The sequence below is a fragment of the Rhizopus delemar genome, genomic scaffold, assembly GCF_000149305.1.
Source record: "Rhizopus delemar RA 99-880 supercont3.6 genomic scaffold, whole genome shotgun sequence".
NCBI lineage: Eukaryota > Fungi > Mucoromycota > Mucoromycetes > Mucorales > Rhizopodaceae > Rhizopus > Rhizopus delemar.
In genome coordinates this window covers 722,261-735,270 of record NW_027137832.1, presented here as the reverse complement: position 1 = coordinate 735,270, position 13,010 = coordinate 722,261, and the positions used below count along the sequence as shown (strand labels likewise).

The 13,010-nt window shown below is 36.3% G+C and overlaps 4 protein-coding genes across 4 annotated transcripts; 1 reads left to right on the top strand and 3 right to left on the bottom strand.

The window, feature by feature from the left end:
* Positions 1-408: 408 nt before the first annotated feature.
* RO3G_08265 (uncharacterized protein) lies at positions 409-1,052 on the top strand (the record flags this gene model as incomplete). The annotated part of the gene is made up of 5 exons (XM_067662855.1): positions 409-411; positions 478-636; positions 691-792; positions 842-935; positions 988-1,052. The coding sequence occupies 5 exons, from the start codon at positions 409-411 to the stop codon at positions 1,050-1,052; spliced, it is 423 nt and encodes a 140-aa protein (XP_067518956.1).
* A 420-nt stretch (positions 1,053-1,472) lies between these two features.
* RO3G_08264 (uncharacterized protein) lies at positions 1,473-4,171 on the bottom strand (the record flags this gene model as incomplete). Its single annotated transcript, XM_067662854.1, has 3 exons — positions 1,473-3,515; positions 3,576-3,836; positions 4,016-4,171. The coding sequence occupies 3 exons, from the start codon at positions 4,169-4,171 to the stop codon at positions 1,473-1,475; spliced, it is 2,460 nt and encodes an 819-aa protein (XP_067518955.1).
* Positions 4,172-6,170: 1,999 nt separating this feature from the next.
* RO3G_08263 (uncharacterized protein) lies at positions 6,171-7,879 on the bottom strand (the record flags this gene model as incomplete). The annotated part of the gene is made up of 4 exons (XM_067662853.1): positions 6,171-7,067; positions 7,115-7,501; positions 7,570-7,696; positions 7,755-7,879. 4 exons carry the CDS (start codon positions 7,877-7,879, stop codon positions 6,171-6,173), a joined length of 1,536 nt encoding a protein of 511 aa, XP_067518954.1.
* Positions 7,880-8,400: 521 nt separating this feature from the next.
* On the bottom strand, positions 8,401-10,089 carry RO3G_08262 (ATP synthase subunit beta; the record flags this gene model as incomplete). Its single annotated transcript, XM_067662852.1, has 4 exons — positions 8,401-9,638; positions 9,690-9,856; positions 9,928-9,967; positions 10,029-10,089. 4 exons carry the CDS (start codon positions 10,087-10,089, stop codon positions 8,401-8,403), a joined length of 1,506 nt encoding a protein of 501 aa, XP_067518953.1.
* Between the last annotated feature and the right edge of the window lie 2,921 nt (positions 10,090-13,010).

Below are 13,010 nucleotides of genomic sequence, written 5' to 3'. Positions count from 1 at the left end.
TCAAAGCAACTACAAGAACAAGAAGATATAAATATGGCTATAATTACTATAAAGCATATGATTTGCTTTATTACCTGGGCTTGGAAGCACTATTTGTCTTAATTTTGGATTTATTTGGAGTACTCAACAGTAAGGATAATTCTCATTTTTTTTTTTTTAAAAAAAAAAATCTCAAAGATGGATTGCTATCGATATTTAAAAAGTTAATAAGTGAATACAAGTATTCTTCCACAGAGTGCTTTGAAGAAATTGAAATATATACTATCTATGCTTCTTTATGCATTTGTGTTGGCTCTTTTTTTTTTTTCCGCGAATTACGTAGGCCTTTTTTTTTATTTATTCAAAGCGCGAACAACTAGAAATAAAAAGCAACTCTTTATTTCTACAAATCTAAATAAAAATTAAGAAATGGTATACCTGGGGCTTTATTAAAAAAAAAACATGCTAAAGAATGTTTATGCTCATCTTAAATACTAGGCTCTTCGTATTGTTCCTGATTCATTCCCTGAAAATGTTAAAAGTACCTTAAACACAACTCATTCCGAGTATGGTGGTCATGACACCTTTCGCTATGGTACTCGTTCCATCAAAAACGAAGTTTTGCCCAAGCACCCTCTTGAGAGCAGATTGCATCAAGTAAAATAGACATGTAAAAAAGTGGAAAGAATATTAATTTCTAGCATTTTTTAGTGGGAAGAGACACAGTGGGAATTAAAGCTGAATTTAGCACGTCAGGCATATGGAATGCATGCTCCCATTAAGCTCATGATGGAAAGGAGCATAGTTGAAAAGGTAGTAGAATTGAATCCATGCACGAGCTATATTTAATCCATTGGTTTAGCGTCAACGTACACCTGTGATGCCTACCTCAAATTTACATTTGGATATCTTGATGGGTAGAGACGAAACGATTGATTATGAAGATTTCCTTAATGGTAAAGAACATGTATACTTTTTAGCTGTAAATACTCATATTTTCTTTTCTAGATCCCAATTTATCAACCGAATCTGTGGATTTACACACAAGCATGGAACGCAAGCTCAGGTTGTAAATCAATAAATATATATTTTTTTTGCTCTTTACTAGTTGAAAACATTATTCAAAGATTTTCTGATTTCAATTTGCAGAAATTCGATAAAAGAGATATTTGTGAGCATGAGTGATTATGAATACTGTCATAGGTGGACCTGAAGAGCTTTTTACGCGTTTTTACGTATGCATACTGGTTACAATTCATTAGCAATCAACAAAAGTCATGACGAGTAAATCTTGCTGTATTTTGAAAATAATCATCGCATTCTAGAGATAAAAGCGTACGATGACTATCCACTACAGCAAATGGTTAAAACCAAGAAGGAAAAAAAAAAAAAGGAGATATTTTTTCACTATCACATTTTCTCTCTGTCTATCGCATCATTTAATTAATTTTATTAAAGAGTAATAAAAGGAGGTGGGGGTGTTTAATTTTAAGTTATTTTTTCTGCATATAATCTTCTTTATTCAAATCCAGGAAATCAATGAGTTTGTGATACAAAAACTTGTATGCCCACACGTTTCCTTTCAGTCGTTTTACATTTACAATAAACAATCCCGGCAAATTCTTGAATCGACATATTTCCACTATAAATCGAATCTCTTCTCCGTTATCAATCGAGGCCTCTCCATAAATCGGTTGCAGTTCCCCTTCCTCTTTACGTTTTGATGATTTCCTTCGACTGCATTTCAACACAAAAGGGCCATCTTCATCATCTGATATAGCTTCTATACCGAGGATACGCAAGATACGGCTGACCTCTTTGATGACCTTTTGGGGTGGTCGCGAGGTGAGTGCTGTACGATCGATGGGTCCCTGATGAATCTGGATACGAATGTCGCTGAGTGATTCTTCTTCTTTGACAAACGCAAGTGCATTACTGCTGAGCGTTCTTCCCCTGCCTGCGGTTGAGGCTTGACTTACAGGATAGAGGATGGTATTGTCAGATTGGATGGCCACCCTTGGCTCCTTTTTCTGTATCGCTGTCTCATTCTGCTTGCCTTGCGATCTCTTTTTGATCCAATCCATCATTTTTTTACCCGTCTTCTTGGTTTGCTGAATTTGCTGCTGTTTGGAACTGACTCGGTCTATCGGATTGGACCATGTGTTCCTTTGAGACTTGGGTTGTTCAGAGTGTTTGGTGAATGGGATCAGATTGGATCTGGTGCTTTCGCCTGTGTGAAGCGGAGGAGGACTCTTTGTTCTTCTGTAGATACTTTTTCGTACAGCTGCCATGGCCTTGTCTCCCATAGTGAAACGAGTAGAATGTGTCGTCTCAGGTCCTTGTAGCCCTCCGGACGAAAAAACTGAGACATTGTCGTTTGAGAGTGCATTTGAACCTTGCTGGAATATTGAGTTTCTGTTTACTCTGTGAGACAGAGTGACTGTACGACGAGGTTTGGCGTCTCGAAAGGAAAGTGAACTGTGAGTGGAGGAGGCCATGCCAGTTTCAGATGTAATGGATGGCTGACTGTTATCCTCAGCAAGACGCATAAAGATAGATTTAGTCGCTAATCCCTCTTCAGCCGAGTGGGGCATGTTTAAAGAAGAAGAAGAATTGCCAAGGGTTGACGTTTCGGAATGTTCTACTTCTTCATTTGACTTTAGGGTACTTTTGCCAAAGAACCCTAAAAATCTTTCCTTGTGTGGATAGATCCTGACGCTACCCGTATGATTCTTGATCGTCTCTGTTGGTATATGAGTTGTAGACAGTGATTTTTCTGGTCTATTTTCTGTAGATGTCATTGCCTCAGGTAGGATAAGAGGGGACACAACATCCCTGATAGGCTTACGAGTGATAAAATTAGGAATTTTGGGGGATTTGATAGAGTGGGTACGACTGGGATTTTCAGTCTTTTTGTTGTAGGTTGGAGATGAGATTTTCTTGACTGACAACGGTTCACTCACGGGCATCTCTGGTAATTGTTTGTTTGTAAAAATATCATTTATGACAGGTGTATATCGATCAAGATTGATTGAAGCATGTGTTCTTTTTGTAGAGTTACCTCTTGTGCGTGTAGGGAATCGTTCGGATGATAACTTGTTGACTTTAAGGAAATCTTTGTAATCCTGTAACCAAGGATGTTGAATGACTGAATCAAGTGTACATCTCTTTGCAGGATCAGGCACCAACATCTTTTCCATTAGATCGCATGCTTCAGAACTGATGTGAGAAGGAAAGATGAGTCGAGTGGATAAGATATAACGATAGAGAAGATTGATATCATCACTGTCTGGATTAGAAGGGTCATCATCAAAGGGCAAAAATCCACAGAGCATAGCAAATAAGATAACACCACAAGACCAAATATCAACAGCTGAGCCTGCATATAAACCAGCATTGACAACCAATTCTGGTGCTGCATAACATGGAGAACCACAAGTGGTGGACATCATGTCATCAGCCGCGGTAGAGAATTGATTAGCAAAACCAAAGTCAGTGACAATAATATTTCGATTTTTATCAATTAATATATTTTCCTAATATTAAATGTAAGCAGGGGAAAGAAGAGTAAAGAAAAAAAGATAGAGACTCCTTACTAGCTTTAAATCACGATGAACTATTTTGCACTTGTGCATATATTGAACACTGCTTATAATTTGAGCAAAAAATCTCTTTGCGTCCTTTTCTTTTAAATATCGATGAGCCAAGATGTACTCGAATAGTTCACCTCCTAAAGAAATATAAGTCATTGACAATAAACAGGATAGAGTACCTGATGCGTATTCTAATACTAAGCCAACATACTTTTCTGTTTCTAGCACATTATGTAGTTTCACAATGTGAGGATGATTCAGATTCTATAATGACATTAATATTTGTTATTCGAATTCTCTCTCTCTCTTTACTTTTAATATCGAAATCTCTCTTTCAACTTTATTTATCCTATTATCTGATCCAATTCCATCTTTTCTTATCAACTTGATAGCTACCTTTTTATAAACTTAGTGTGAACACATATGATCCAAGCAAGTTTTACCTCTTCACCTGTCTTTGAATGAACACCTAACTTCACCTTTCCAAATTCTCCTTCACCTAAAGTTTGTAATAAATTATAAGGTCCTAATCTGTTTTGCTTTCTTTGTGTCGATCTTTTTGGTAAACTGTTTGTTTTTGTAACTAATTCTGTCATCATTTTTTATATGCAAAAAAGGGAAAAAAAAAAGAAAGAAAAAAAAAGGGGGGAAAGGCAAAATGAAGTCAGTTATTTGTAATGTATGAGTTTATAAAGAAACAATAGCTCAAATGAAAAAGGGGGGGGACACACACACACACACATACACACACACAGGAAAAGAGAGAGGGGGGGGATATAAAGGGAGTTCAGGGTCAATTGTTAATAATCATAATCAATACAGAAGCTTGTTTCACTATCAAAGCTAACTCTTTTTAACACATCTGCTAAATCATTTGTTATGTATGTGTGCTTGTTAAAAAGCGACATTTTACGATAGACAAAACATGTTTATATAAGGAATCTATCGATTTTATTTATATAAAAATAGATATAAAATAGCCTTAAAGAACGATGCATCAAGATGGTTGCCACTTGAATGTTATAAATAAGTCCAATCATATGTGCATACATATTTATTAGAACTTTTATTTATTTATGCCAGTTTCATATTCAACCCATTCGCGCCATTTTCTGTATACATAAAAGGAAGGTAACACATCTCACACACTTATTCAAGGAAGCAGGCCAATACAAAGGATGAGTAAGGTATTCCTAAAACCAATCACTCCTTTCTTTTGACTGAATAGTTGCATAATCCCTGATGCTGAGTCATTGGATTATTGAATCATTGCCTGATTCTTTTCTTGCTCCTCAAAAGTTATTTAAGATTTACTTTATTATTTGAATAAAAGTAAAGGAATTCTTTTAGAACTTGTTTAATTTATGCCACTTAAAAAACAAGTGATTTAAAAAGTTTTGTATTCATTTATTGTCGATGATTGTGATTCATTTAGCTTGTAAATATGCAGTGCATTGGTAACAAATAGTTTTTGTTTATCTTCATTCGGCCATGGATTAATTATCTCTGTTAGGATTTCTACCCATTCCTGCCACGTCGCGCTGGATTCACATATTGGCCAATCACCACCAAACATGATCCTGTCTGAGCCAAAATATGTGTATACAACATCAATGAACGGTTTGAATTGCTTTATCATCGTTTCCTTGCTTGCTTTATTTTCCTTCTTTTTCAATTCGGTTACAAGTCCAGATATCTTACAGTACACGTTCTCATTGGCTGCTAATGCTATTATTTGTGATTTCCAGAATTCAAATCTCGCATCACCCGGCTGACTATCGCATGGAGGCTTCCCCATATGATCAAGTATGAACCGAACAAGCGGACATTGACTGACAAGGATTTGCAAAGGAGGAAACTGTAGTGGACATTCATTACAATTGATTGTCAAGTCAAAACTCAGATTGTACTCTTTGAGCATTTGTACTCCTTGAATAAAGTCGGGATGGCATATTCTGTTTGGATCACTTGAAGGATCTTGAATCAGGTGCCTTACTCCTTTTAATCTGGAACCCACTAGGCGAGTCAGTGTACGCAGATAGCCTTTGACATGTTCTCCTTGATGTACCGGCGCATAGGCCACAATCCCTCCAATACCCCCAAAACAGGATGCTTCCCCAAGATCTGAGGCGTATTGACTAATCCAATCAGCTTCTACTAAACCATGATGAGGATCAACATCGGTCTCAACATAAATAGCTCTAAATACGCCCACTTTTTTTACTTGTTCTCTGTATTCTATCGCATCTTTATGCTTGGTACCTGGTATCCAGGGTATGTATACTTTGTCGGGATGCCAAAAATGGACATGAGCATCAATAATTGTCTGAATCGTCATTATGATTTCAATAAAAAGCAAAAAAAAAGTATTAAAAAAAAAAAGGGTATTTCTCAAAGCTATGAAAGGGAAAATGTCTTGAATAAACGGATTTTATTTATTTATTTATTTTTTACTCAGCGTGCGAAACAGCTCTTTACCTTATTTAGTTGCTGGAATACATTTTACGGGAAGAAATGATAGGGGATTGCATGAAAAATGTTGTTTGTACAAATGAAATAAATGAATTGGTGTTTTTATTAGTCTATTTAATAAGGATTCTACGTGAAAATGGCTGCCACCAACACAAATATAGCAGATGCAAAGAAGGCACCATTATTTTTATGATTGACAAAGATTAAAGAGGATGAGGAACTAGAGGAAGGACCACTGGTAGTGGGAGAATTAGTCGTTCCATCGAAATTGGGTGTAATAGCTGAGCATGAGCGAATATCATGTCTTTTAGGCACCACTTCCTGACCAAACCCTTCATATTGACAAGATTTGATCTGCTTGGCTTGTACGTTGTATAACCAACTCAATTTATCTCGTGGTCTGCAGAACGAGAATGCACCGTATTCTCCCTTTTCGGCATCCCCACTGATATCCGTACATGAAACCATACCACACATGATATCCAATTGAGTTCCGATAGAAGAATTGCCCGTGGTTTGAGAAGACACATCGACCTTATCAGAGGCAATACAGTCAAGATTTTCTACCATGCATTGACATGCTCCATCCGAAGGTGTGGGTGGTAAGGTTGCAGATGCTTTCCAGTTTTCAGAATTCGCCGGACAGGCAGATGCAGATCGTTGGGCGTTGTAAGTATCCATTCGAATACCTTGAGGCTTGACCTTTGCCAGCTGTGCCTGCAGATTGCGATAGTCTTGTAATTCTTCAGCCTTTCCTTGGCTATTGATCTTTACTAGTCCATATCGATTGTTTTCTTGTGTCCACTCATAAACAATTCCTCCTGACCATACATTCGTCATATCCGGTCCATATAAAGAAACAACTTCGCTAAATGGTCTAGGTGTAACAAGATTACAGCCATATTCAGAAAGAAAAACAGGCTTACTGTAGCTTTCGAATTCTTTTGTACGATCTTTATATCCAGACTTTTCAAATGTAGAGTCACCACACCACTCATACAAATTAATGCCAAAGAAGTCAGCCTATACATACATCAGTAAAACGTATCCGGTTCGGTCTCTTTCTTTACCTGAGCTTCTTCACTACCACAATTGAAATAATCTTTAATCGCATTTCGAATAAACTCATCATCATTACTTGCATATCCAACTGGTATAATTCTTTTTGACGATGCTTTCACATAATTTTTAATATCTCGAAGCGAAGCCTTGACAAAGGCGGATGCTAACGTGTTGGTCTTGTCATTCGTGACTTCATTACCTGCAATAAAACCAAATAGATTATCGTATTTTACAAACGCGTCTACAGTGGCTTTATAGGCATTGTATAGATCGACTGTATATTCAGGTATTTTTCGATTAATAGAATGGTGTGGTGTGGCAATGTCCAATAGTAAATAGATGCCTTCATCTGCAAACGATTTCATGCAAGCATCATGGTTACGTTTAGGATCAATCTAAGATAATACAATAAGGAAAATAAGTCAGTTTAGGACTTTCATATTCAACACACACAAACACATACCTCATAAACACGAAGTACATTGGTGCCTAACTTTGCCATAAGAGGAGCGTCTCGAGCACATGCTGCAGGATCAGCTAAAGGATCCATCGTAACTTCTTTCACTTGACTTCTAGGCTGATAAGCTACACTGTATACATCTTTATCAATCAACCTCTTTTCTAATGGGCCTCTTTTTTTCTTTTTACCCTTTAATAAAAAACTGCTCTTTAGTCACAGAATCAAAAAATTTAGATCCTTTGATGGTAATCGGGTTCAAAGCATAAGCTGAACCGAATGCACAAGTAAGCACTGCAATATTTAAAAGCTTCATTTTTTCCGTAAAAAAAAAAAAATAGAAACAGAGAAAAAGAAACTTCTTTTTGTAGTAAGTCGTTCTTCAATAAAAGAACGGAAAGAATGTTATGTTAGGGGATAAAAAGACTTTGTAGGCATGATATCAATGGAATGGGGTTTTCCATATATTGGTTGGAAAAATAATGCAGAAGTCCCTTTTTTTTTTTTTTCTTAGTTACTTTATTAAATCACTTTTTATTCTTTCTTTGCTTCCATGAAAAAAAAAAAAAAAAAAAAAAAAAAAAAAAAAAAAAAAAAAAAAAGAATAAAAAATCGTGTTTTAGTTAAAACCACATCAAGGTACTTTTCCCTTTAATTTTCTTTCAATCCTCACGAATGTATATTTTTATGACTCCTTGAACGACGCAATACAATATTCATAAAGCATATATATACCAAGAAAATGTAGTATCTTGTCTTTCACTTTTTTAAAATATCATTTTATTACACAATTATACAAAACATATGTTAGTTTTTTTAAAGCTAAACCCAAATAACTTATTGACCACCCATTTCCTTGGCGAGTTCTTCAGCACGCTTTTGAACATCGTTGATGTCACCTTGCATGTAGAAAGCAGTTTCGGGTAAAGCATCGTGCTTACCACCCAAAATTTCCTTGAAGGAACGGATGGTGTCTTGAAGCTTGACAAGACGACCTTCGTAACCAGTAAAGACTTGGGCGACAGCGAAAGGTTGAGACAAGAAACGTTGAATCTTACGAGCACGTTCGACAACAAGCTTATCTTCTTCGGACAATTCATCCATACCCAAAATGGCAATGATATCTTGGAGAGACTTGTAGTTTTGAAGGATTTGTTGAACTTCGGTAGCGACCTTGTAGTGTTCGTCACCGACGATACGAGGATCCAAGATACGAGACTTGGAGTCAAGAGGATCGACGGCAGGGTAAATACCCAATTCGGCAATGGAACGAGACAAGACAGTGGTGGCATCCAAGTGAGCAAAAGTGGTGGCGGGAGCAGGATCGGTCAAATCATCAGCAGGGACGTAGACAGCTTGGACGGAGGTGATGGAACCGTTCTTGGTGGTAGTAATACGTTCTTGCATACCACCCATATCAGTAGAAAGAGTGGGTTGGTAACCGACAGCGGAGGGAATACGACCCAAAAGGGCAGATACTTCAGAACCAGCTTGAGTGAAACGGAAAATGTTATCAATGAAAAGCAACACATCTTGACCTTCATCATCACGGAAGTATTCAGCAATGGTCAAACCAGTCAAGGCAACACGGGCACGAGCTCCTGGGGGTTCGTTCATTTGACCAAAGACAAGAGCACACTTGGAGTCACCATCGAGCTTGATGACACCGGTTTCAATCATTTCGTGGTAAAGATCGTTACCTTCACGAGTACGTTCACCGACACCACAGAAAATAGAGTAACCACCGTGAGCCTTGGCGATGTTGTTAATCAATTCTTGAATCAACACAGTCTTACCGACACCAGCACCACCGAAAAGACCAATCTTACCACCACGAGCATAAGGAGCCAACAAGTCGACAACCTTGATACCAGTTTCAAGGATTTCGGGGGTAGGAGATTGGTCAACGAATTCGGGAGCTTCGGCGTGAATGGGACGTTGGCTCTTGGCGTTGATAGGACCACGTTCATCGATGGGTTCACCAATGACGTTAATGATACGACCGAGAACTTCCTTACCAACAGGAATGGTAATGGGAGCACCAGTGTCAATAACCTTTTGACCACGGACGAGACCTTTTTCAAGTTAATATCATACTCGGATAAAACAGTTGTAGTATAGCTTACCTTCAGTACCATCCATAGCAATAGTACGGACAGTATTTTCACCCAAGTGTTGAGCAACTTCAAGGACAAGACGTCCACCAGAGTGATCTTGGACTTCGAGAGCGTTCAAGATAGCGGGTAAGTTTTCTTGTTCGAATTGGACATCGACAACAGCACCAATGACGGAACTAATAATCAATCGATTAGTCAATTCCATAAAGCAATCTCGTTTTTTCTCTCTTTATGATTGTTTCCTTACCGAATTTGACCGGCAGAAGCAGCAGTGGCGTAGGCACGAGCTGTAATTTCAATAAAAAAATTTTAATTTCGAGTACTTGATTAATCATTTGTTTTATTTACCAGCATTAGGAAGGCGGAGGGTGCTTGAAGCAACGCGACCGAGAGCACGAGAAATAAACATTGCTTAAATACCGAAAGGAAGTGTTAAAGAAAAGGTTTAACGGTAAAAAAAGGCTTATTTACAAACGAAAAAAAAAAGATACCCTACCTAAAAAAAATTGTTCAAGTAAAAGGGCGGGGGGACACGGAGAATGAAAAAAAATTAACTGCCAAAAACGCTAGGGGGGTTGTCAGTTTGTTTTTAAGCCAATGAATCTTGAGCTCTGCTGTAAGCAAATTTTGATAGTTTTACTTTTGCTTATACCACAAAATGACTTGCAAAGTATTAGATATAAAGCTAATGAACGTAAAGCTCAATTGTTGCTTGATAACACATATAGTTCATCAAAACTGGCACCTTTGATAGTTTGCACACTTAAATCACAACGAACAAGATGACGTAGTGTTAATTTTAGCGCCCGAAGACCAGATTAAGTGGCAATTTTACAATCAGATTTTCTCTTTGAAAGGGTTCTGCGATCAAAGCTTATGTATGACGTGGGAAATAATTGAATATTACTGGTTGCATAAACATCCCTTTGTTATATCTATCAGTAACGCCGTTCGTATTTTTTTAATATCACATAATCTGATGCTCACCACACCCTGACCGCCAATAGTTAAACAAAGTTTACCATGCTTTATCTGGTTAATGACAAAAGAATAACCTTGTGGGATATACGTAACTTAGTACATTGTGATTAAATGAGTACAATGAAAACCAGGAGGGGCTTTCCGCAAGGAACATTTAGCTGCTCTGTATAAGTTACAATTTTTCTCAGTCATGTATCCAATAATAAAGTTTTGTCTTTGTCTAGATGGATTTTTCTTTGTTTTATAATGCAAGATCTAACTGTCCCACATCAATTAACATTGTAACAATCTCCAGTTGCATTTTGATCAGGCTGCACGTACCTTGTATCCATCCACATGTTTTACTAATATTTTTTCTGCACGCAATTAAAAATTGATATTGCTAACTTTGCTACAATAACAAATTTTATTATTTATTTTAACTGGTATGGGAGTATACTCCTTCTTTATCTCGGATAAGCTAGCGTCTCTGTAGACTATAACCGTTCTCTATCAACTATCAATTGTGCTTGTATGCTACTTAATCCATCTATTCCTTAGTTTATGTAATCTTTAGGCATTTAATTTGTGCGTTGATTTGCGTTGAGCCCTAGGCATTACCTTACGGAGAACAAGATAAAACGCAAAACTTATGATTTTTTTATTGCTGCATAGGTAATCATTTTTTCTTTATGCTTATATTCTTTGTTGAATCTGATTATGCATTGATAGAAGATCAGTCTCATCTTTATGCCGGAGGTTTTTTTTTTTTTTTTTTTTTTTTTTTTTTTTTTCGCATAGCTTAAGAAAAGTCAGAAAGAGCTCTAGAGAAAATGAAATGGCAATTCAACATAATCAATAAGAGCAATTGTATACCGGGCTGAAAAAAATTTGCAGATCACTTTTTCTCAGTGTTTTTATTTGCTATCTTCATCTCCAAATCCGTATGTCAAGACGAAATTACCTCACAAATATACATGTATATTGTAAACATCATCAATAGGGTGCTTGTGACAAGCAATTATAAGGTCAGTATCAATAGCCTACCTTTGCCTTCTACAAGTCCTACTAGTTTTTTATGAAAAGAACATAGGTCTTTTGTCCAGTTGGCCAAATTTACTCGTTTTGATATTATTCTTTCTTTTTTACACTTTTAAGCAGTATCACCAACAAGTTATCATACAAAGCTGTAATCCATAGTTCCCAATTATCTTTCATGATACTGAGAATAGATTGAAACCATGTGCCTGCCTCTTTTTAGATCATAAGGAATCTGGTCTTACGCTCTGTTATCCTGCGTTGTCAAGAGCTAGAGTGTCAAATATGTAAGGTCTTCAGAATTTAGGAGTGATGGAATTTTACGCGCCATGATGAAATACCATTTAATGCCATTGGAAAAGACATTTGTTTCTTTGTTTGCGTAGTAGGTATCCAGTTTTTCTTCTTTCTATAGTTCAGTTCAGTTTCACCCAGTTGTTTGATTATAATTTACTTGACTTTTCTTAAAATATGGTATTAGCCTTTAAAAATAAAAAAAAAGAACTTATAATTTTTTATTTAAAAAGAGCATCTGACAGCATTGTGCTGCTTCTAACCTCTAAACATTTTGACAGATCTCTTGACATGTTAATCTTCTATTATTATTATTTTATGCCCATCTCAGGCATTCATTATTAATTTGTCTTTGTAAGACCAACAAATTTAATCTTTAATCCTACATATGTGATTCATCAATTTTATTAATATCTGTCAATGAAGTGACCTGTCATAAATAGTGTTTAAACAGCAATTGAAAGATAAGTTTGAAATAATAGCTGCATATGCTTTCTATTGATTTCATAAAGTTTCTGCTTTTGTTTATCTTTAGATCTATATCTGTTATATTAGGCAAAAAATTACTGCTTTTTGCTCCTTTATCTAAAATAGTGTTTATAACTTTGGCTCATCAAAAATAATCAGTGAACAAATTGTTAAAGTACTAAACATGCTCAACTAATTTCTTACAGAAAATATCAAGACTATTGCTTAGTATGATATTTATTAGTCGAATTGTGATATTAAATATCCAAATATACTTAGAGAATAGAAAGACATTATTTCATTATCAATTTTTCAAATTTGAATATCAAATACTGCGTCTGTTCCCAATAACAAAACAACTTGTTGTACACATGATGGCTTTGAATAATCAAAATCATCATGTAAGCATATCTTCCTGTTTCTTTGTATGAACCGGCGTATAAAAACAATTATGACACATTTGTAACTTGAAAGCTCCTGAAGCTTTTTCATGTATATCCTAAATTGCCGTCTTCCCAGACAAATTTAACACCAGCTTATCCTGTGCTTAATGGTTTTTGCTGACGTCAA